Source organism: Molothrus ater, chromosome 3 (assembly GCF_012460135.2).
Source record: "Molothrus ater isolate BHLD 08-10-18 breed brown headed cowbird chromosome 3, BPBGC_Mater_1.1, whole genome shotgun sequence".
NCBI lineage: Eukaryota > Metazoa > Chordata > Aves > Passeriformes > Icteridae > Molothrus > Molothrus ater.
Window position 1 is genome coordinate 106,762,738 of NC_050480.2, and position 22,342 is coordinate 106,785,079.

Genomic DNA, 22,342 nt, shown 5'->3' on the forward strand with positions numbered 1-22,342 from the left:
GAACCACAACCTAAACAAAGACACAGAGAGATCATTTCCAAAACAAACACACAACATAAATAAAGTGCATTTCAAAATTATGTCAAGGTGCTAAGGACCAAAAGCACAGTTATGGCTATTAATCTCCAGATATCCTGCCCATGGAGTTTACATTTAGAATTTTCCTAAACTGGAGACACATTTCAGCAGTTATTCATGCCACTCTGCTTAATGGGGAGCATCTCACCTGCACAGAAGGGAGTCCCTTCTCACATAAAACTCGAAGTGGTGCCCTTTCAGCAGAACCTTAACTCACTTTAGCAAACACTGCCAAAAAATCTGCCATAAGGCATGGGGTGGAGGGGGGGGATATACCAAAATGACAAGTCAGCAGTAAGCTCATTCTGAGCTAGCATCCAACATAAAGAAAATCCACCATGCTCCAGCAACCCTCCTGGCTGAGCCCAACCAGTCTTCCCAATCTCAGTGGCAGCAGACTGCAGCCTTCAGACCAGGCAGGGAAGAAAAAAGGATCATATTTCTACGAGGCCCAGGCACTCGTCCCATCTGCCAGCTGAATGACATATCTGTTCCCAAAACACCCCTGTTATTCCACATTTATACTCAGGACACGACACCTCTTTCCTGAAGATACTCTTCTTTCAGAAGTGAACCTCTACCATTTATTTCCTCTTTTTTCTTGCTTATGGTCCTACACCTAAGAGCATCCCTAATATGTCCCACACATCAGGGGTAAAGCACAGTAGTTGTCTCCAAGCCACCTCTCCAGACCTAATCTAGCACAAAATTTAGATTCCCCATAGTGCAATCCCCTTTTTAGCTGACTTACACCAAAAAGCCATGCTGTCGTAACATCCACAGGCATCCAAATACCAATCAATAGCTGCATCACTTTGTAGAAATAAAGACAGCAATTAGAAGAATTAATCTAAAATAGTGCTTATACAATGATGTAAATACATCAGAATAAACTTACCAGCACAGAAAGCTGTCGATTAGATGCCTGTGGAATCTTTGCCCTATGCATGTTAACTAGGATCATTCCTCAAGTATTCAGTTTTCTTTCCAATCCATGTAATTTGTAGACTGAAAGTGTTTTTATATACTGGACAGCACTAGGGTTCAGTTTCCTTTTACCAGGGGTTATAAATTTGACTGGACAGCAACAATTGCTTTTTAATCTAAGCAAACTGGTATGTCAGAGGCAATCAGAATGGCAAAGCCATCCCAGGAGTATCCTAATAATCCCAATGAATCACTTGGCTTTGTATGAAACTGAATAGTTGAACTCTTGGCACAGAATGTCACAAACACTTAATGCAGCAAATATATGCAGCTGCAAACAGTGAGCTCAGGGACACTTCCCTTCATAGTGTTTGTACTCCTGATCAACTTCTGCTCTTTTGGCATTAGTTTCCAATCATATTAGCTTTTTTTTTTTTTTAAATTTCCCATAGGAAAAACCTGACACAAATTTAGGGATGTTATTTGCTATTCCTACCAATGGTTATATGTTACATTCAGAGAAAAGGATCAGGAAAAAATCTGGGAGGGCTCTGATATAAGAGAAAATATATCAATATAGTTAATAAAATAAGGAGACCAAAGTTTTTTCAATGAGACACTTTCTAACACAAATGATTGACACACAAATGACATTGATTTCAGAGGAAATATTTCAGTGAACCACTGTAGCCCTTCTTAGTGGTGTTTGGAGTCCAATTTGTAGCATTTCAAACATATTAAGTGAGCATTTCAAAAACAAAGTTCTTCAACTAAATTATATACCATTTATGGGAAGACATGCAATAATGCCATTTTTAAACCCAAACTAAAGGTGCAATCTATCTTAATTCCATTTGGATTAATATATTCTATTAGTTTGAATTAGATGCAGATTTTTAAAACTGAAACTAGAAATGCTGCTTTACACACATAATCAGAAATGTTTCAATCTACCTAACTGCACAGAGCTATTTTCAAATGAAACTAGCCAGAAATTAACCTAAGACTAAGCCAGTAACCTTACACTAGGTTTCTTTATGTGGTGTGACTCCTACTGCCTCTAAACAACAGCTAGACCCACAGAAGTACATTAACTCTGCTAGTGTCCTTAAAGTGTAAAATGTTGTTGAATTGACAAGTGTCTATAAAACATGTATCACAGTCTCTTGTCTATAGTAAGTCTGGATAAAAACATATGTTCTGACTTGAAAATCACTTATCTTTACAACTCAAGAATCCCTGAGGAGGTTTAATCTAGTTGATTTAAAGCTTTGGTTCTTAGCATCAGTTTAGTAGTTCGCTGGTTTTACTTTACTAGACAAATGCTCTTCTATGGATATGCTAAAAATTCTCAGTAACAACAGCTGCATAAACTACTGACTTAACCATAATTTCTAAAGCACAGGTGATCCTAACATTTTTTTCTACTGTGCATGTGGAAGTCTCCACGTATCTGGAAAATTCAGGCCAATCACCATCTTCCTCTCATTCCAATTTCCATCTTATTTGACTATGGAACATACAGTAGAAGTCATTAAGCTGCATTTCACAGTTTATGATTTTAATGGTTTTGCAACATTAGATGCACAATACATTTTCAAGCATCAAAAACTAGGCTTTGCTATCTAGCATTTCATAAAGATAATAAAAGCTAATGAGCACTCATGATCTATGGTCTGACAAGACATCTGCTCTGTTCTTTCCAAGATAAAATACTCACCCTGCCTTGTTCTGGCACAGTGGGAGAACAAATATAAACCAATTAACCATTCTAAACTATAAGCTATATTAAGTTATAGTTTCTCAACAGGCTTTTCATACCCTGTTGCTAATAGGGCACAGGTGTCCTAAAAACAGTCTTTCAATGCAGTAATTAAATCCTGCTAACTTCACATGGTCAGCTGCAGTCAACAGCACTGTTCAGTTTCAGCAGGAAAAAACCCTGTTCAAAACAAGCAATAACAAGGTTGATGTTATACCAAGAGTCCAGCATCAACAGCTCTCTTCCCATTATCTACATATTTACATCGTGCTTTCTTATTACAGGAGGATTTTAGAGGAATTTCATTCTAATCTCTGAGGGGGGTAAGTAGTGCAAACATTACAAGAAATCCTACAAGATGCATCATAAGGGACATGAATAACATAGGGCACAGAGGCAACAAGAATAATTTACTGTGAGGCTGGAAGAGGGAGATGTGTCATAGGAAACTGTTGAGAGCATTAAAATTCTGCTCTCCCTTACATTTCAAAGCCAGCTGCCAAGCATGCTAGGTGAACTGTTTGAGACCAAACTCAGCTTGTTGTCACCTACAGTATAATACAGACATGAAAAAAAAGAAAAATTCTTTTTTGTCTTCATTCAGACTTGCAGTATAACTTATTTTGAACACTGCAGGAGCATGGAATGTTTTGGCTTCCTGGAAACTGCTGTATATTACTGTAAATAAAACATGTGAAAGGGGAAAAAAAAAAAAGCACACACTACATAGCAGTTAACAAACAACACTATTTAGAGTAAAACCTTAAAGACAAAAATCGCAGTTTACATAAAGAAAATACCCAATGCCTGACAAATACCTTGTACTGCTCAAAACACTGTCCTCTATCAATGTACCTTGCAGAAGCACATAATAAAATAAGCAATAGAACCAGGGAACCAAGCACAGCCCAGCTGTGCAAGAAAGCCAAGTGCTTTTGCTAAACTGAAGGATCCAAAGCAACTGGGATTAAATGTTAAAACCCCACACATTCTCAAATATCTGACCTATTCAAATAGCCTAAGCTTCCTCAAGCATGCCAGAGAAGACCATTTCAAGCATCTCCCCATTTCCTTTCAGGAAAGGGAATGAAATCTTTGTGATTTCAATGAGGATTAAGTGGGCAAGCTTTGGTCCATTTCCCTGCACTTCTTATCATCCCATTCACTTCTATTGCTTTCACTTGGTTTTGGATTTTTTTTTCCTTTTTTTCCTTAACATTTCATTTCTTTAGTTTCTTCTACTCTCTGTTTATTTACCTTTCTTCCCTGATTTCAGGATTTTAATTTGAGTAATTTTGGCAAGTTTTAGACCTTTTCATTGCCCCTCATTTCATCTCAGTCCATTTGGTTGTAGTCACTCTATTTCCAAATTTTCTGGGTTTTTTTTCAATTGCACTTTTTTTTTAGTCATATCTCCTTGCCAGAGTTTGTTAAGACTTTGTTGTCTCACTTCAAGACTTCATTCCCTTTCCTGAAAGCAACAGCCAAGCAGCTTTCCCTGGACTGTTCTGCTGGAAGTGTCTGCTCTTTCCACTACTCAAAACTGGTGTTCTCCTCATGTGGCAGCCACAGACTCAGAATTTAAACCAACATTTATACAACATGTGCACAAACAGAACCAAAAAGGAAATGAAGCTAATAAGTTCATGTATAAAGCTTAGTCCAGAAGGAAATTACTGTGGCAAGATGGTCCATGGATTTCTCTCTCACTCCCCCAGAGAGGTTATGTATGCTGTAAATTAAAATAAATAAAATCTGAAAAAAAACCAGCAATAAATAATTCTATATAAATTTTGGACATGAGATTCTAAGTACCACAGTTTAGTCAGTTACCCTCATAAGCTCAATTTACTTCCTTGTGCATTTTTTTATGTCTATCCATACACTTTGACAATGACTCCTTAAATACTGGTTCCATGACAATTTAAATTATAGAAAGAGTAATAAAATCCTCATAGAAAAAAGAATAATCTGCCCAGAGAGACAGACAAATTTGTCACATTCAGAGTCTGGTTAAAATATTAAAATTTAATTAATACCTTTTGAACATACAATTATATCAAGGAAAGAGTAAAGGCATTCAAACAATGGATATAGATCTTAAACAATATTTACAAATTCTGAACTGCAAGTTGACTATAAAGTCACAAATACTTTAAATATTTAGTAGAATATAGTGTAAATTCTAATATAAACTAGATAAACTCAATCTGTTGGGTTTTTCCAGTCATAACAGTCTAATCTTTACATATTATATACATTAGAATACTAAAAAGTTATAAAATTTTCTTTCTGTTACTATGCAAAGAAATGGAAAATACATCAGCTCTGTCTTACTGTACAATATTCCAATTGAACTTTCTGTAGTGGTCTGCAAAAATAAATGGCACTTTCACATGCAGCAAGGCATAAAGTACAAGTCTTTTCATTTGCAGTATTCCATCTGAGTGCAAAGTAAACTGCAATGCAAATGTCATTTACCCACATAGTTGGAAATCAAATGTAAACTCTGGAAAGAGATTCTGACAAACTTTTCTCAGATTGAAGTAATAATGAAAAGCATGTAAACTGATTTCCATATAGATCTGTAATTTTAAAAAAATGAAAATACAGCATACTGAGAAGTTAGTTATGATGGTATCAGAGCTACCTTGACAACACAATAATGGAGGGAAAGCTGATGATGCTGTTCTGAAACCCAGCCCTGCCAATGGGCTGCAGCATTGAAGATGCTTTTCTATTGACAGTTTCCAAAATTACTTCTGCCACTCAAAATTGCACATTAACAGTCAGATAGGTTTTCTAGACTTCATTATGCCATTGTGTAACCATAGCTTCCACAGTGCAATGCCACAAGAAGCCTGTCTTTCAGGATTTCTTTACTTGGATATTCAGGTAACTTGAGCATGTTGATACTGAAAAAAAAAAAAAATCAACAGTAAAGATTTCTGATCAAAAACCCTGAAGAGATCACATGTATGGAAGAAAAAAAGCCTGTGCAGACTTTTAGTACCACTGAGCATTTGAATATACTGTAGGAAATTAAGTTGCTTTTCACTTCAGTAAGTTATAATACAGTAATTTAAATTTAATATTCCTTTATTAATTTCACCATCTTTAATTAGACAAATTAGAGTTGCAAACAATGAGCAAACATAATGTAACATCTTTTGAGATAAACCCACCACTTTCATGTTGGAGAGTGAATACTGCAGAAACTGTTTAAATTTTTTTTGACCTTTTAATATTCTAGAGAACTGTATTTTTGACTGTGACTGAATGAAAAAGCCCTGGTTTTAAGATATTTTAATGGGAATAGTTAACATACCATGTGCTTGATGTTGGTAAAAGATTTGCAGTGTATGGCACAGCAGCAATAGTAAAATTTTGCAATCCACTGCCACCCATTATATGGGCAAAGCCACCATGAGGCACCCTGGAACTGAGAAAATGTACAGAAGTTAGAGCAGTGCCATAATGTTATAAGACAAAATAATAATAGGTGAACTGTTTGAGACCAAACTCAGCTTATTGTCACCTACAGTATAATACAGACGTGAAAAAAAGAAAAATTAATATATAATTAATTTTATATAAAGATTACACTTATAATAATAAGTGTAATCTTTACAGTGAAAATATCTCTTACTTAGGATAATTTGACAGTTACTAATACTTTTACTAAAGTTCCCTTTTTCTTACTGATATAAAAATTCTTGTTGTTTAAAAGTTTTTAATTACAAGACCAAGTAATACATTGGTCCACTGACAATAGGCACCATATTGTTTGGCTGACATTTAAGATAATTCTGCATGCAAGAAGGACTCATTTCTATAACCAGTTTTTGTTGCAGAATGTTCATAGAATCAGAATATTCTATGGAAAGGACCTACAAGGATTGAAATCTGGCTCCTAACTCTGCAGGGACCACACCCTGTGCCTGAGACTGCAGTCCAAATCCTTCTTGAACTCTATCAGGTTGGGGCAGTGACCACTTCCCTGGGGAGCCTGTTCCAGGGCCCAACCATCTTCTGGGGGAAAAGACTTTCCCTAGCATCCAACCTAACCTCCCTGACACAGCTTCACATCATTCCCTTGGGTGCTGTCTCTGGTCACAGAGAAGGGATCAGTGCCTGCTCCTCCACTGCTCCTCCTGAGGAAGCTGCAGACTGCAATGAGCTCTCCAAGGTCCCCTCTCAGGCTCCTCTTCTCAGACTGAACAGACCAAGTGTCCTCAGCTGTTCCTTATACAGCTTCCCCTCAAGGCCCCTCACCATCTCCATGGTCTCTTTGAATGCCTTCTAACAGATTTATATCCTTCTAATATTGTGGCATTATCTCAGCTAAGACAAACATGTCTATGCTTCAAGTTTAAGCTACATCACAAAACAGTTTATTCTCTGATTACTATCTGTGGGACAAATGACCAAAGTGTCCTTGACATGTCTGTTCATTTACTCCTTCAGACCAAATATTTCAAGTAACTAATAAAACCATTACAGCAGTCACACTATAGCCCAGTGACAAACTATGGCAAAACTAGAACACACTAAAAAATCACTAGCATCTTCAGGAATGCAATCTCACTTAATCATTTTTTCCCTTTACCAACGTATTATTCAAAGATTACTCCAGGTGTAAATGGGCAATAGCCCATTGTTCAGACTCCCTCTCTGTAATTCCAAACTAACAAATAGAATAAAATTCAGATATTTTCATAATATCAACTTAAGCCAACATACACTTCAAGATAACATCTTGCTAGCACCACCCTTGCATCCAAAAAAAAACTCAAAAAAAAAAAAAAAAAAAAAAAAAAAAAAAAAAAAGAAAAAGGAAAATAAAAAAGCCAGAAGCAGTAATGTTTCCACTCACAGTAAAACTACCTGGCAAAATGCACAAGCATAATGGCTGCTGCTGCTGAATGTGAAGGAGCTGGGATACAACCCACAGTAATACCTTTTAAACACACCTTTTAGAGCTAGCTGTAGTATCCAACACATAAATCTGTATTACCCAGCTTAACAACAGCAATGTTGAGCATATAGTTCAAACACTGCTAGACAAAGTAACCACTACAGAGAGAAGTGCTGATTATTTGGAGCATATAATTTCTGATACAAATGGAATTGTGCTTACAGCAACAATTCAGAGCAGCAGTAAAGATGGTATATCAGTACTCTTATACCACAGTTTTGGCTCACATTCCAACACAGTTCTGCCTTGCCTGCAACGACTTTTTTTTTTCTCCCCTTTGATAAGCATCCCACATTCAAATCAGCAATAAACAGAGACCTAACTGCTGAAAACTTCTTTCAGTCCACTATTATCTAAAAGTTTTTTCAATGTAACTTATAATACTTTCCATAAAACAGGTGAAAATCATAAAGCATGGGCAAGGCTTTGAACATTTAAAAGAAAGAGATTGCTGCCAACTTTTGCCTCCAAGAATGAGTTTTCTCTCCAAGCAAAAGACTGCCAATATAGTAAAGAAAACCTTCTAAACAGATGCAAGAAATATCACAATAGCTGTGTGCAAGAGCAACAATACAATTTCACAGCTTTGGAAATTTCTACGTTTACATCTGAATCACGACTTTTCTACCTATTTTTCCACTGACAAGTTTTGCATAAATTTGCTTGGAATGAAAACACTGTAGAAGAGATTTTAAGCTTGTTTCCTTATGCTTTCTTATATGACAGTAGACATATATCTTTCATATTTAAAAACTATACTGAATTTTTCTTAAAAGAGCATAAGCATATTGCTTATTGCTCCACAAAAACTACAGTCCCCAAAGAAGTTCTATCCAATCTTTGCAGCTGTAGAATTCAAATAAAGTAGAATTTATCATTTAGAATCTACCAAGCTGTCAACACTTCCTTCCAACTGTTCACTAAAAACCCCATCAGAAGTTGCCAGTAGAAAATTAACAATAAATTAGCCAAGTACTATTATAAATATCAAACAGATCAAGAGGAGGAAAAATAAGAAAAGCTTGTAGAGTATTGGCAATATCTCAAGCAGCTGTTAGATGAGAAAGAATAAATGGCATCCTAAGTGAACTTTCAGATCCCCAACATGAGCCACAAAAAGAATTAGGCTTTTCTTGAGTATGCTAAGACCTCCAAATATGTTCAAACTTTGCTCATGACAATTACTTTACTATTAAAAGAGTCTCAAAATTGGTATTAACAACAAATGCAATGTTATCTCCACTGAAACCACCAAAGCAAGACTTCATAAGAGAAAAAGAGAAAGAGATGTAAAAATGGGGGAAGAAGGCAAAAGGAAAAGTTTAAGAAATATTTAGAGATGTCAGAGAAACACTGAAGATGTAATCATAAATCTATTTTATTTAATTCACTTGATTAATTTAATAGTCTTTGACTGGAAAGAAAGAACAGTTTCACTTCACGCATGCGCAAAAAAATCAAGTAAGTGAAAGTACAGAAGAGAATAAAGGGAAATGGAGGGGAAAAAAAAAGACTTTTGAATATAGCCTGCAAAGCAGTACCCATAGAAACAAATTCTTCACTGAGGCCAGAAAAACATCATAGTTTGAAATCAGGTATAATTTTAATGTAAAATTTTACTTAAGGTATCAGCTGACTACTGTACTAGGCTCACAGAAAAGTCAGCATCTAAATCTTCCATTTAAAAGAAAGTAGGACTGTCTGGGGATTTATGTGCAAAAATGCCAGCTGCATATCACTATTAGAGGTAACTTTCAAAAGTTAAATATTTATGGGAAAATACATCTATTGCATTTCAAACACTGAAGAAAAAATAAAGGGTTCCTCCTAGATGATACAGGGAAAAAAAATCCTTAACAGATTGTTTTTAAATTCTAGACCAGAGTTCTTAAAGCCACACCAAAAATTTCTTTCCTACTAGCAAGCAAATGGGTAAGAACAAGACAGTAGGTGATTTGTGACCAAAACAAATAATGCTGACGCACATATTAATCAGACAGTGTAACTGTTTACTTGACAGAAAGCACCTCTTAGAGTCCAGTAGATTATCCCAAACGCCATGAAAATACTGAATGCCACTTCAGTATCATCTGGAATGTTTTAAGAAGCATTTGAAACATGACCTTACATTTTAAAGATCCTTATTTGCTGTTTAGATTTAGAAATGGACTGGTCCACTAAAAATGAAAGACCAGCAGTTGGCATGCCACACATGTGCAGTTACAACTTCAGGAATCATTTCTTCAGAGGACAAAAAGATCAATGTGCATACAACTAGCTTCTTAAATCATCCATGATCCCTAGAACCAAGGAAATTCATAATAAAGCAAGTGAAACTAACAGAATTTGGAGACCAGACCATTTGATGATTCATCTGTGACTGTGAAATTCCTTAATATAAAAGGTAGTTTTGATGATCTTAATTTGTATTTTATCTTTGCTTAACCACAAAACTTATACACAAAAGGTCAACTACTCTACTAATCCTAGAATATTAAGGGAACATCAAACCAAGAAGATGCTGTGATCTCTGCCTGCTCCCAGAAAAAGACTGGACTGCACAACTCAGGTGTCACATTTATGTCTATGGATCCACTTTGTGAAATGTCTGTACCCACAAGCTCAGCAACTCACCCAGCATACAGGGGCATTTTTTGCTAAAATATTCCCTCACTGCACCCAAACCGTAAGGGAAATAAAAGTGGCTTTCCCTAGAGAACAAACAGAATTTAGAACAGAAAACCTTTATAAAGCAGACAGTCTTCCATAAGGCTACATCTTTACTTATCTTGACACAGTGCACTAATTAAATTATCTTGACACAGTGCACTGAGTTAAATTCAACTCAGCTTGAGGAGAAGGATATTCTGTATATATTGACTGAATGTACTTATCTCATATATTACAGCCTCAGCTGATTGCTGGAAAAGCCAAGAGTTACATAAACATGCAACAGGAAAAAGAATATAAAGCTCATTTAAATTCACTACAGCCTTGTCAAGAACAGCCTGGACAGCAACAAAGGCCTCTTGCAAAGTGGTCAAGTATAATAAATAAGTAATCAATCATTTTACAGGCAACAGAGACAGCAAAAGTATTAACACACACTTTGTCTACTTCCATCAACATATAGAACAACCAGTATGCAAAACAGTTTCTATTTGATCTTTTATGGTCTCTCAAGTCTCTTGTCTTATTTCAGAGTATCTAGACAATGTATTTGTTCTTACAGAAGAGTGTCTCACCTGCCAGTAACAAACTGTAATAGCAGCACTCTCTCTTCCTGAGTTAGCTCTTCCACCACGTCCCAGAACCACTAAATGACAAAACAATTAGTTTGTATTTTCCATTAAATACTTGTAGTACTTGAAAATATACTGAAAAAAACCAATAAATGGAATATATGTAAGTTTTCTACTTAAATTATGGATATTTTTTGGACCAAATTCATAAATAAATAAATAAATAAACAAAGTTAATTAATGTAGAAATACAATATAAAAAACCCTCCACAAATTTCAGGCCAAAATAAGCTTCCACAAACACACACACATAATGACAACAACAAAACCAAATTTCAACATTTTTTAATTAAATAGTCTACATTGTTAAAAAAAAGAAAACAAACAAATAAAGAATTTTACCTGAATAACTTGGTCTCCTCTCTCATAGCCACTGGTGTATTCAGTATTTTTTAACCAGTCACTCACATCAATTTCTGGCATACCAGACAACAAGAGCTCCTTCAGGAGAAGCACATAGATTGTCATTAATCCTCCTGACTAACCACCTATTTCAAGAGTTAATGCTACTTTGAGAAGTAGAAAGCTTGCAGTGCTTTTTTAGTTTATTGCAACCTTATGGAACCCACAACTAAATTTTAATACATGAAGATTCTTGAATTCAGAAAACTTCAGATGATCTCTTTAATTTAAGTATGCACTAGCAAGAGAGAAAAATTATTGCCTAAGAACCTACAAGAAAAAACCTCCGAGTCTTGCCATGGCTTCAGAGAAAATTTGAGATGTGTTGGTTACAGAAGATCAAACCACCAACAAGTATTTACTGGAATTTGACACTGCGACTCAGAAAATGTAAAGACAACAGACAGCATCTCCTTACTCTTATAGGATTTCTGTCCTCCTCAAGGAAAATATTCAAAGACTTAAAGGCCACAACATACTGATTCCATACTGAAATTATAATTTAGGGCATTTCTAACTGCCATGTGAAGTTTCAGGAAGATGGTAATCCTGAGCAATTTGAAAAAGCAGGAATACAAATACTGAGATCCTCACTGATAGATGCCCAGGAAGCAAAGCCAATGTGAAATCTACAAAATCTTTATTTTGTGGTTACTGAGCTTTACTTCTATATCATTTACACTGCTGATGAAATATGCTGAACAAAGCATTTAAAAACATGTAGACATTTCATCTTACCAGTTCATATTCATCAAAAAGTTGGATCAAAGATGGTGGAATGAACATATGGAAGCCTTGTAGAAAGGCATTTATCTGAGGCTGAATGGCTCTTGTCATTCTGAGCTCTGTCACAAGCTGGACATACTCAGCCTGCAACATAGAAAACAATATTAAGATAGACCCCAGCAAAACCACACAGTGCTCAAACAAACTCACACACACAAATGCAGTCCTCAATGCATCACAAATCTCTTCCACTGGAACATAGTAAGAGTCCCTTTGCATTTTTCACGTGGAAGCAACCCAAAATAAGCCCCTTCTGCTCTTCTGCCTTCCTTCCTAAGACATTTACAAAACAGAAGTGTTTGAATTGTTACAAAAACCAGTCCAAAAATGGGGACTCAGTCTAGGATAAAGGAAGCAAACAAAACTTAATTTGTCATGCCCACATCTAACCACTTCCGTTCAGCTCAATTAAGGGCATAAGCACCAATGTTTGTAAGCAAAAATATTCTATTTAAGCAAACTGACTTTACCTAGGAAAAAGGGCTAACTTCAGAAGGAATGCTCATGAAACAAAAAGCTTCCTTGCTTTCCCCTCCCTGTCTCTTGAAGCCTAAAATAATACATAATAAAGCCTGCAGAGTTACATTTTTTAAAGAAAGTCTTGAAAAATCTCCTTGGTTTTTAAAAAAAGAAAACCACCAGAAAACAACTTCCATCATAGCCAGGGAATAGATTATAACATGTTTTAGAGATCTGGGGGCTCCTTTCCCTTTAAAAGATGCCAGCCAGAAAAGGAATCCACCAGAACTTTGCTTTTGTTAAGAACACAAAAGCCTAGGTGGCGTTAATGGAAGAAGGCTTTTAGAAGGAGACAAGTAACTTTTTGAAGGGAAAAGTGCCTACATTAAAATTCTATAAAAATGTCTTATCTACCCTGACCAAATTACACAAGTTTAATAAAGTGTCTTTACTCAAGAAAATAGTTTTCTACTTGAAAACAAAATTTATTCCTAGATTATTTAGGTACTCTGTTCAAAGAAATGTTTTGACTTTGTAATCATGACTCTTAATAAGAAAATCATGAAATTAAATTAAACCATCTCAACTATCAGCTTTCTTCAAGAGACCAATCTTACAAAAATACTACTTTGATTTTTAATTTTAAAATATTTCAACTTAAACTTATATGTTCTGAACCTGCACAAAAGCAACCAAGCATTTTTTCTTTCCTCCCTTTCTGAGAAAGAGAATAAACTATGCAACATTTCAAAACAGAAGGATACTTGTTGAAGCCAGCTCCTTACATTCACAGATGTACAGAGGGGTTGTTTGCAGTTGAAAGATACTTTCAAATGAATTATCACCATTTTATTAAATTGAGAGAACAATTAATTTGTGAAATGCTCTGAAGAGAACATGACCTAAGAATATCTTCAACTGCAGAACTGGTCCCAAAAATCTAGTTTCAGTCTAGTAATCTCCCCAGGTTGCTCCTACTATCAGTGGAGCTGAAGATAGCTCCCTTCTCTGAGGACTGAGAGACAGCCAAAGGAAATTAAGTGCACTAGACAAAATTATTATTCTGTGAATACAGAAGAAATCAGAAATTTTTGGAATACCAGGATTCAAAACAATATTAACACTGGTTGTTTTCAATGATCAGAAATGCTTGTTTTACATTTCTTAAACTGTTCTTTTGTAAATTAGGCTCCCCAGAAAAACAGGGCTGCGGAAAGAAAAATTCACAACCTTATTTTGAAAAATCCATTTAAAAAAAATTACTTATTTTATGCTTGACAAAAACACTACATTGAACACTTTAATGATGAGAAAAAGCAGCTGCTGTAGTTCAGGTGTGACAAGAAATGTTTAAAATAGCCTGGAACAGCCAAGCATCCTGGCTATCAGCACTGGCATGTGATGAAAGACCTGTAGCACAGAATTTACATAATACATGTCAGTAAACAACCTGGTCAATTTGTTTTGCTTTCTGTGCACTTCATTTACATTTTTTTCCCCTCTGAAGCCTTAGGAGCACATTACAAAACAGAAATACCTACATCATTTCAGATCTACATATGCATTCCTACATAGTACATAAAGTTATGATCCAGGCTTCTTTAAGGAAGAGAGATTTGATTGAACACACATTAGATGGGCATCACAAATATAATGGCAAAGTCTAGTTTGGGTGAGGGGTTGTTCTGTATTTTATTTTGAGGTAAATAAAGCAGAGATCATGCTTCCTCGATTTCACAATCCCATATACTGTGAGACGAGGATCAATGGTTATGATGATTTTCAGATTCAGAGAGCAGCTCCATTTTAAAGCTGCCTGGAAAAAAAAAATACCTGCAATTTTACTGACAAACAGAATGGCAAGCTCACAGACAGGTTCTGAGAGGACTGAGAAAGCCACAGGATTGTGAGATCTGCACCATTCTCTAATATAACATAAAGTTAAATCTTGACTACACCTGATTTTATTTTTTTTCCTAAATAGTAGAAAGCTGCAAAACGATACACAGCAAAGAGCAAAGATAAATTCAGGACAAAGTCTGACTTTTCCCTTTGAAGTCTCTCCATTACCATGACAAAAGGCATTTGAACCAAGCTATAACTGTATTTCAGCTGGGCTACATGGACACAGCAATTGCAAGACATGAATATTTGCATCATCTAATTGTCCCACAACCATTCACCTATTACACAGTTGACATAAGAAAAGAAAATTACCCCATTCAAAGAAAATAACACTTTACAAATAGCTCTTACTGGTAATGCATTTACTCTGTTTCAGCTTTCAATGAGAGAAAGGGACTGCTGGGTGGTTTTTGTGCAGGGAGGGGCAAGGGTGTGTTTTATTCTGGTTTTGGCACAGGGATTTTTTTGTGCCTGTGTTTGTTGTTTAGGTTTTTTAAGAGATAAAGATTCATTCGTATACAGGTAATCTGCTAGTGTGCATACACAGCAAATTCTTTTAGAAGGTGAATTTTCTTCTCCCAGAGCTATAATAAATACAATGAGTTTTAAACAGTGATCTATTATTCCTTGGGTAAAGGCAGAAAAAAAACAAGCTATCACTTGCAGGAGAAAAAGAGGTTTTTGTTTGTAAAGTAGACACATTCCTATTTAAACTGATAGAACAGCTAAGCCAAAACATACTGCAAAACTATGTTACATTAGATGAACAGGAAAAAAAATCCCAAAATCACTAATATACATATCTTTGATTTTCAACATCACAGTCATTGTCAACATCTTTGTCAGTGAACAAAACAATGACATCTTACAGATGGTTTTTGACTTCACATTTTGCAAGTTCAAATTCAAAAAATGCAGTAATATTAATAGCTTCAAAGTTACTACCAGAGCACTTCTTTCTTACCACCTTTCAAAGTAAAGCTACACCAACTCTAGTCCCCTCCTGCCATGCTGACAAAGGCTTGATGAGATAGAGAAGCATCTCCTCTACACATTTTCAATCACCCTTTTTAGACTGTGCCCCAGCTCTAAAATTAAGAGAGCAAATAAGGCTGCTAACGGGTAGTAGCCTCATGTGGGCAAAATCTATTTATGTTAGTTGAAAACGAGTTTTAAATAGTTGTTATGAAACTACAATTTATGTTAAATACACCTTTTTATATACTGAGAAGCTAAGACTGACCAGACACAAGAATCAACATTCTTGCTTTCTCCAACAGATAATAAAGAAATTAAGCATCCACTACCTTCACAATTAGACTTCTTTTACCATCTGTATTCTTTCACAAATGACTGTATTGCAGGAATCACTGCAGAACCAGGCTAATAAGATGTATTCCTGCTATTGGAATGACACTCTGCCTTCATGAAAATGAGGATTAAGGCTCCAAGAATCCAGTGCCAGTTGCTCCAACACAAACTGCAATATCCCTTGCAACAAAGGCTGACACCAAGTGGCTGCTCCCCAGGGCAGCAGCTGCTGCACCACTCCTGAAGCCAGATGCTTACTGAGCACAGAGAACAGGCCCAGCCAGCCCAACACAAATAAAAATCAAAACACAAAGCAGACATCAGGACCAAGAGCCAATGTTATAAAAAAACTACAGGTCTACCCCGTGACACTCCTGATGTTACTCAGAAGTGTTTAGTCAGGAACTGCAGGATTCAATTAGACTTGTGTTTATCATAATTTCTAGACAATCTTCAAAATCTGGCTGTGTTTTCCTGTATTTCTTTTTTTGAATTAATGCTTCAGAGGAATCAGGGGCTTTTCAACCTGCTACTATTAAAGTAAATTTTTAAAGTAGGTTATTTCAATACACATCAAGTGACTCATAAATGGCTGAAGAATCTTCCTGCAGACTTTTACTCTGTCCATTATCTGCATTTTAATTAGAGCAATACAGTGCTACAGACCAGCCTAGCAGGCAGCACACTTTGCAACATTACCTATAATTTTATGTTTAGAAATTGCTACTGTTCTACTTCCTTGGTATATATACCCAAGACTTAAATTTAGGAACATTTGTAACTTCAAAATAAATCCTTCATTTAAATTGATCCTATTTTCCTTCCACAGTTCTGTCAGAAAGAACAACCTCTAATCTGAACTATTTTAAAAAATTTTAGTACTATTTCTGTAACATGCTAACTTAGAAAAAGAGGAAAGAGTGTTGGCAACTGCAATCTTTTTGTATTTTCTCCAAAACAGGTATACCATTCGTGCTTCCATTTATTGAGAAAGTCAGTCCAATGGCTTGTACTATACTACCATCTTCTGAATAAATCTGTATACTCACCTTGTTTTCCTGTGTAACAAGTATACTTGCACCCCCTGGCTTCAATGGCACTTCTTCCATTGCTCCAAACACATCAGTCTCAACAGAGAATGTCAGCTCTAAACCCAGATCACTGATATCATTATCTAAAATCCACTGCAAGTTCTTTGCATACTCTGGATCAATAGATGCTACATCCTGATAATTTACAGGTATGCCTAGGAAAAAAAAAAAAACAAACAAAGAGACAAAACTGCTCAAATAAATACGAAAAGCAAAAAGGATTCTAACTTAATACATGGTAGAAGATTGCCCTCTAGAGAGAACCAGAATAATGCAGTAATAGCAAAAGAGAAAAAGGGATGCACTGTTGCTATCTACAGCAGAACTGTGCACACTCTATTTTTAAAATACTACAGAATCAAGTCTCCTCTGTATGTTTTTCCTCCTAGTGAAGCAAATGACATACCACTCTGGAAAAACCAATTTGCACCATTTTAGCTCACTAATGGATTTCAGTAAAAGCATCTACTCGTTCTGAACACAAAATGTTTCCTACAAAGTCTTAAAGTTTTCTACCTAAATTTTAGCAATGCAAATACCATATTTCTCTGTAATATTATCTTTTCCCTCAGAGCACTATTTAGGGGGTGAGGGGGAGACAACCTTCCTGTACCCAGAAAACTATTACTCTTCAGTGTTCTTCTCTATAATCATATTTGAAATGACATCTATGATACAGTTTAAAATTATTATTTTAGGAACTTTACATTTCAAACTGAACTTGCAAGTAATTTAGAAGCATTAAAAGGAGAGTTGCTAGAAGTCTGACTTTTACCAGGAACAGAAAGTGCCTATTTACAAACCCCTCCACAGGCATGGCACTCAAGCACATTTGAGAAAATGAGCCCAGAAAAAAGTGACCCTAGTATATGCAAGAGAGCAACCCTCTTCACAAGAAAGCAGACCTCGATTATTTTAACTCTGGCATGATAGATACTTCAGTGCTACCAAGACAGATACAATATCTGTGAAAAGGGACAGAGGGTGAGGGTAGCAGTAGGTTTAGGGAAAAGCAAGTTATTGGGAAGTACTGTCCTTGCTTCACCATCTTCCATGCACTGTGCAGTGTCATAAGGGTGCCCATTAGGAGAAGCCTTAGCACACTATGGATTGTGGATGCAGTACCCCAGAGAAACACAAAATTCAAAGGTTAGCAGCCACTGCAAAACATCCAAGTGTAAAAAATGTTACAGTATTTCCCTGGAAGAGCTGACAAGCAGTGCAATGGTGTGTACACAGATGTAAGGCTTGTTTTTCAAATAAAATCAAGCAACATGCCAGTTAAGGAGAAGGATAACTTACTATTAAATATCACTGCCACCTCTCTCAAAATAAAAAAACTAACAGCTGTCTAGTAGTTTCCAGAGGACTCTCACTTTTGCTAACTAGCAAGCATATGTACATTTGATACATGTAATGTAGAAATAATGATGTCTCTGAGGGATATGTGCAAAATGTGGGAAAAGAAGACTGAAAGTAGGAATCAGAGGCTCCTTTAGAGAAGAAACTCAACACGTGTTATGATGAGAGTACACTCATAGTCAGCATGTTGTGAGACCAAAGCACTAAGCTCAGTCATTTGGTTGGCAGATATTTTACCAATGAATAGACTCAAGCAGGCAGTTATAAAAAAATTCCACCAGATTTATCATGAAAAATTTGACTCCCACAAAATACTATGTATGTATCTTTCTCTTGTATACCCTTGAGGCCCCTCCCCCTTTGAAGAGAAGTCTATCTTAGTATAATTGTGAGAAGCAGGTATGTTCTGTGCAACAGAGAACTTCCAAGAGATACAGGTAAGTTCTGAGACAAAATTATTCATTATTCAAGATTTAAAGCCTCCAGTTCAAAATACACTGAGCCAGAAATGAATTTTCACTTTTGTTTATGCCATTTCAAGGACTACTTTCTATTATAGAGTAGAATGTAAGAGTAGATAGGACAGTTAAGAATCTATATGCTGTCTTTGTAAGCTGAAGGTAGAGGTTAACAGGAAATTAACCATATCTGTAAAGAAATACAAAATAACTGGAAAACAGCACTAGAGAAACCATCTGCTCCTCCCCAGTTTAAGCAGAAGGCTGATAGATAAGAAGTGTGAGAAAAGTAAACCTAAGAGGTCTTACTAATTTCTGACTATTTCTCCCTGTGCTACATCTGGAATAGAGTGCAGCCTTAATAAACATGCAGACCTATGGAACACTGTTTGGTTTCACAGCACACACACAAAAACAATCATGCACACTACATACCTAATACCTTATAAAGCACATTTGTTGTGTGTTAGCTGAGTCATCAGCTATATGTTAATGATCTTTCCTCACCTACCAGATGTTGTTGCAGGAAGATCCCAACTCACCACAGTGGAAAAAGGTAATGCACCCACCTGAGTCTCAAAGAAATGTATGAACATTTGTTCATACGGGTTTCAGCTTCTAATTAAGTCACTTCCACATCATGTCTATTGGCTAAAAAGAGGAGCTCCTCTCTGAAAGAGATTCACAGTGTTCCTCAGACACAGAAGGGCTTAGCACACAACTGGTGGTTTCAGTGCCATCAGCAGATGGATATACTTTCACTACAGAAAATAAGGATCTCAGTGCAAGGTGAAAAACCAAAGGAATGAAAATAGTCTTAGACTGCAAGAGAATTCATACTCCTTTATTTAAGGCCTGACAAGAAGCTAAAGGGAATTTCTATGTCTATAACCAGATAACTTGTATTTGACATGAACAAGAGTTAGCAAAAATAAAACAAATATTCTCAGGAGTACTCACTGCTGAGCAACTCTGATTCCTTAAACAAGAAGTTAGGAGATGTGCAAAGTTCATGGAAAAGGCCTTGGAAAGGTTTAAATAAATCACAGTGATTGAGGCAGAAAAAGCAACTACTTTGAGAAGTGGAGGCATAATTTTTCCAGTTCTTTGTCTCTGATAAGTAATAAGAAGTGATAAAGAATTATGAGCATTTTGACCTTAAACAAGTTTAATGTGTATAAATCTCTAGAAAGTTCCAGGATGCCTGTAAAACAGAATGTTGGAATGACAAGATCTTACTAAGACCAGTTAGACCTTATTAACAGAGACTAATGACTGCTGCTGGGTTTGCAATACTTATTCTAGCGAAGTGAAAAAAAAAAAAAAGAAAGAAGTAAGTAATAGGCCATCTTGTCAATTCAGAAATCAGCAATCAAGCATATCATCACAAGCCAAAACCAGTAAGGAACCCAAAATCACGAGCAGCCATTTCCAAAAGAGGTGACAAGAACAACACTTCTCTATTCTCTAGGTAACACTGAACAACAGAAAAGTAAGATTTTCTTTTTTGTGAGTATCTCACAAGGAAATTAGCCTGTGAGTGTTATTCATAGCAATGAAAGCAGCATGGCCAGCAGGTCAAAGGCAATGATTCTGCCCCTCTACCTCACACTCATGAGACCCCATCTGGAGTACTGCAGCCAGCTCTGGAGCCCCAGCATAAGGACATAGACCTGTCAGAGCAATTCCAGATGAGGCTACAATGATGATCAGATGGCCAGAGCACCTCTCCTATGAAGACTGAAGCCTGAGACAGTTGGACTTTTTTCAGCCTGGAGAAGAGAAAGCTCCAGGGAGACCTTCAAGCAGTCTTCCAGAACCAGAAGGCAACCTACAAAAGAGCTGGAGAGGGACTTTTTACAGGCAAGCAGTGACAGGATATGGGGCAAAGGTTTAAATCTGAAAGACAGTAAGTTTAAATTAGATATTAGGAAGAATTTCTTTACTGTGAGGGTGATGAAGCACTGGAACAGGCTGCCCAGAGAAGCTGTGGATGCCCCATTCCTGGAAGTGTTCCAAGACCAAGCTACACAGGGGTTTGAGCAACCTGGTCTAGAGGAAGGTGTCCCTGCCCAAGGTATCTAAGATCCCTTCAAACCCAAATCATTCATGATTTTTCTACTCACTCTTGATGTCAGAGGCCAAGGTTTAAATCAGCACCAAACTGCAATGATACCTCTACTTTAGAACCACTTTCCTGTGGGCAGATCAGTGACTAGGGCAGCCTGAGGGAAGCATTGCCAGCATGGTGCTGCAGACTGGCTGTGCTCCACTGGCTCTTGCCCAGCATAGTCACTCTCACAGAAAGCAACACTGAGGGAGAAGAGTAAAATATGCTCCCCTGTGAAGATGACTGAGCCTGCACCTTCAATGAACTGCAAGTGTTCTCTGAACACTTCCAGGGAAGATAAACAGCAAACCTGAGGTTAAGAGTTAATCTGTCCAGGACTCAGGATAGATCACAGGAAGACTGCAGGTAGACAACACGATGACAACACGATGACAAAAACCATCAAGCTATCTTATACTTCCAAATATTAGTGATTAAACACCAAGGAAATTCTGCATGCAATAGCAAATAAATTTATGTACTTGGAGGAGTTACAAGAATGCACAGGGAATCACATCTTCTTTCAAGAGAAGTTTTTTCATGACAATGCAGAAGAGGGGCATCTTGTTCAGCAATCAAGAGGCACAAAGGTTCTTAAAGAAGAGCACAGAAAAGCCCTAGATACCACCAGCTAACAGAGGTTATCCTACTAGAAAAGTTATATTTCTATAAAAACGTCTGTCCAATCCTCTTGAATGCTACAGTAAAAGCATATCAATTAACTTCTCATTAAGGAGGCAGGATGAACCTGCATTAGTTCGGACACCCTGTTTTGGGAAATAAGTAGTATTTGTTGGAATAGGTAGACAGAGAGGTTTTCAACAGCAGGGCTTCACCTTTTTAAAAACCATTGCATGATCAATAATGCCCAATGGCTTTTTGCCAGAGTTCACAAACATTCTCAACTTTGTCTATCTGAAGTTAACTAGGGAACAATTATTTTTATTTCTCCAGAATGGCACTATGCAGAAGAGTAAATGAATTTCACAATTGTGATGCAAAGAATTGCTGTGACTCTGATGTACATAAAAGACTACCTAATTTCTAAGGCTTTTTCATTTTTAACACACAAAAAAATAAAAAAGAAAAAGTGTACTACTCAGCCAACTGTTATGACTAATAAGCAGGATTTTAATAAAACCATACCAAGAATATGTTTGTAGAATGACCTTGTGAAGTAGATGTTCACCAGCTGCCTGTGATTCAGAGCCAGCCCCAGGATCTGGCCTGCAAAACGGAAGTAGTTCAAATGATCTGGATTTACAGAAGAGTTGCTGTTTGGCTGGAATGTTGTTCCTACAAAACAAAAATATTATCATGTTCCATTACTTTTTTTTTTAATTAAGCTTTTATTTATCAAATACTCTAAGCATCTGAAAACACTGCGAGAGTTCTTTCTTGGAGTTTTGAA

The 22,342-nt window shown here is 36.5% G+C and overlaps 1 protein-coding gene across 4 annotated transcripts in view; it reads right to left on the reverse strand.

Moving 5' to 3' along the window:
- Nucleotides 1–4,775: 4,775 nt before the first annotated feature.
- Nucleotides 4,776–22,342, reverse strand: part of HACE1 (HECT domain and ankyrin repeat containing E3 ubiquitin protein ligase 1) — a 48,435-nt gene continuing 30,868 nt past the window's right edge. For all 4 annotated transcript variants that reach the window (XM_036380600.2, XM_036380602.2, XM_036380601.2 and 1 more), the window contains 7 exons: nt 22,078–22,227; nt 16,960–17,156; nt 12,188–12,319; nt 11,390–11,488; nt 10,991–11,061; nt 6,096–6,209; nt 4,776–5,682 (listed from right to left, as the gene is read on the reverse strand). In XM_036380600.2, the coding sequence (XP_036236493.1) occupies nt 5,580–5,682; nt 6,096–6,209; nt 10,991–11,061; nt 11,390–11,488; nt 12,188–12,319; nt 16,960–17,156; nt 22,078–22,227 (866 nt within the window). In that variant the 3' untranslated portion in view covers nt 4,776–5,579. The remainder of the gene's footprint in view (nt 5,683–6,095; nt 6,210–10,990; nt 11,062–11,389; nt 11,489–12,187; nt 12,320–16,959; nt 17,157–22,077; nt 22,228–22,342) is intronic.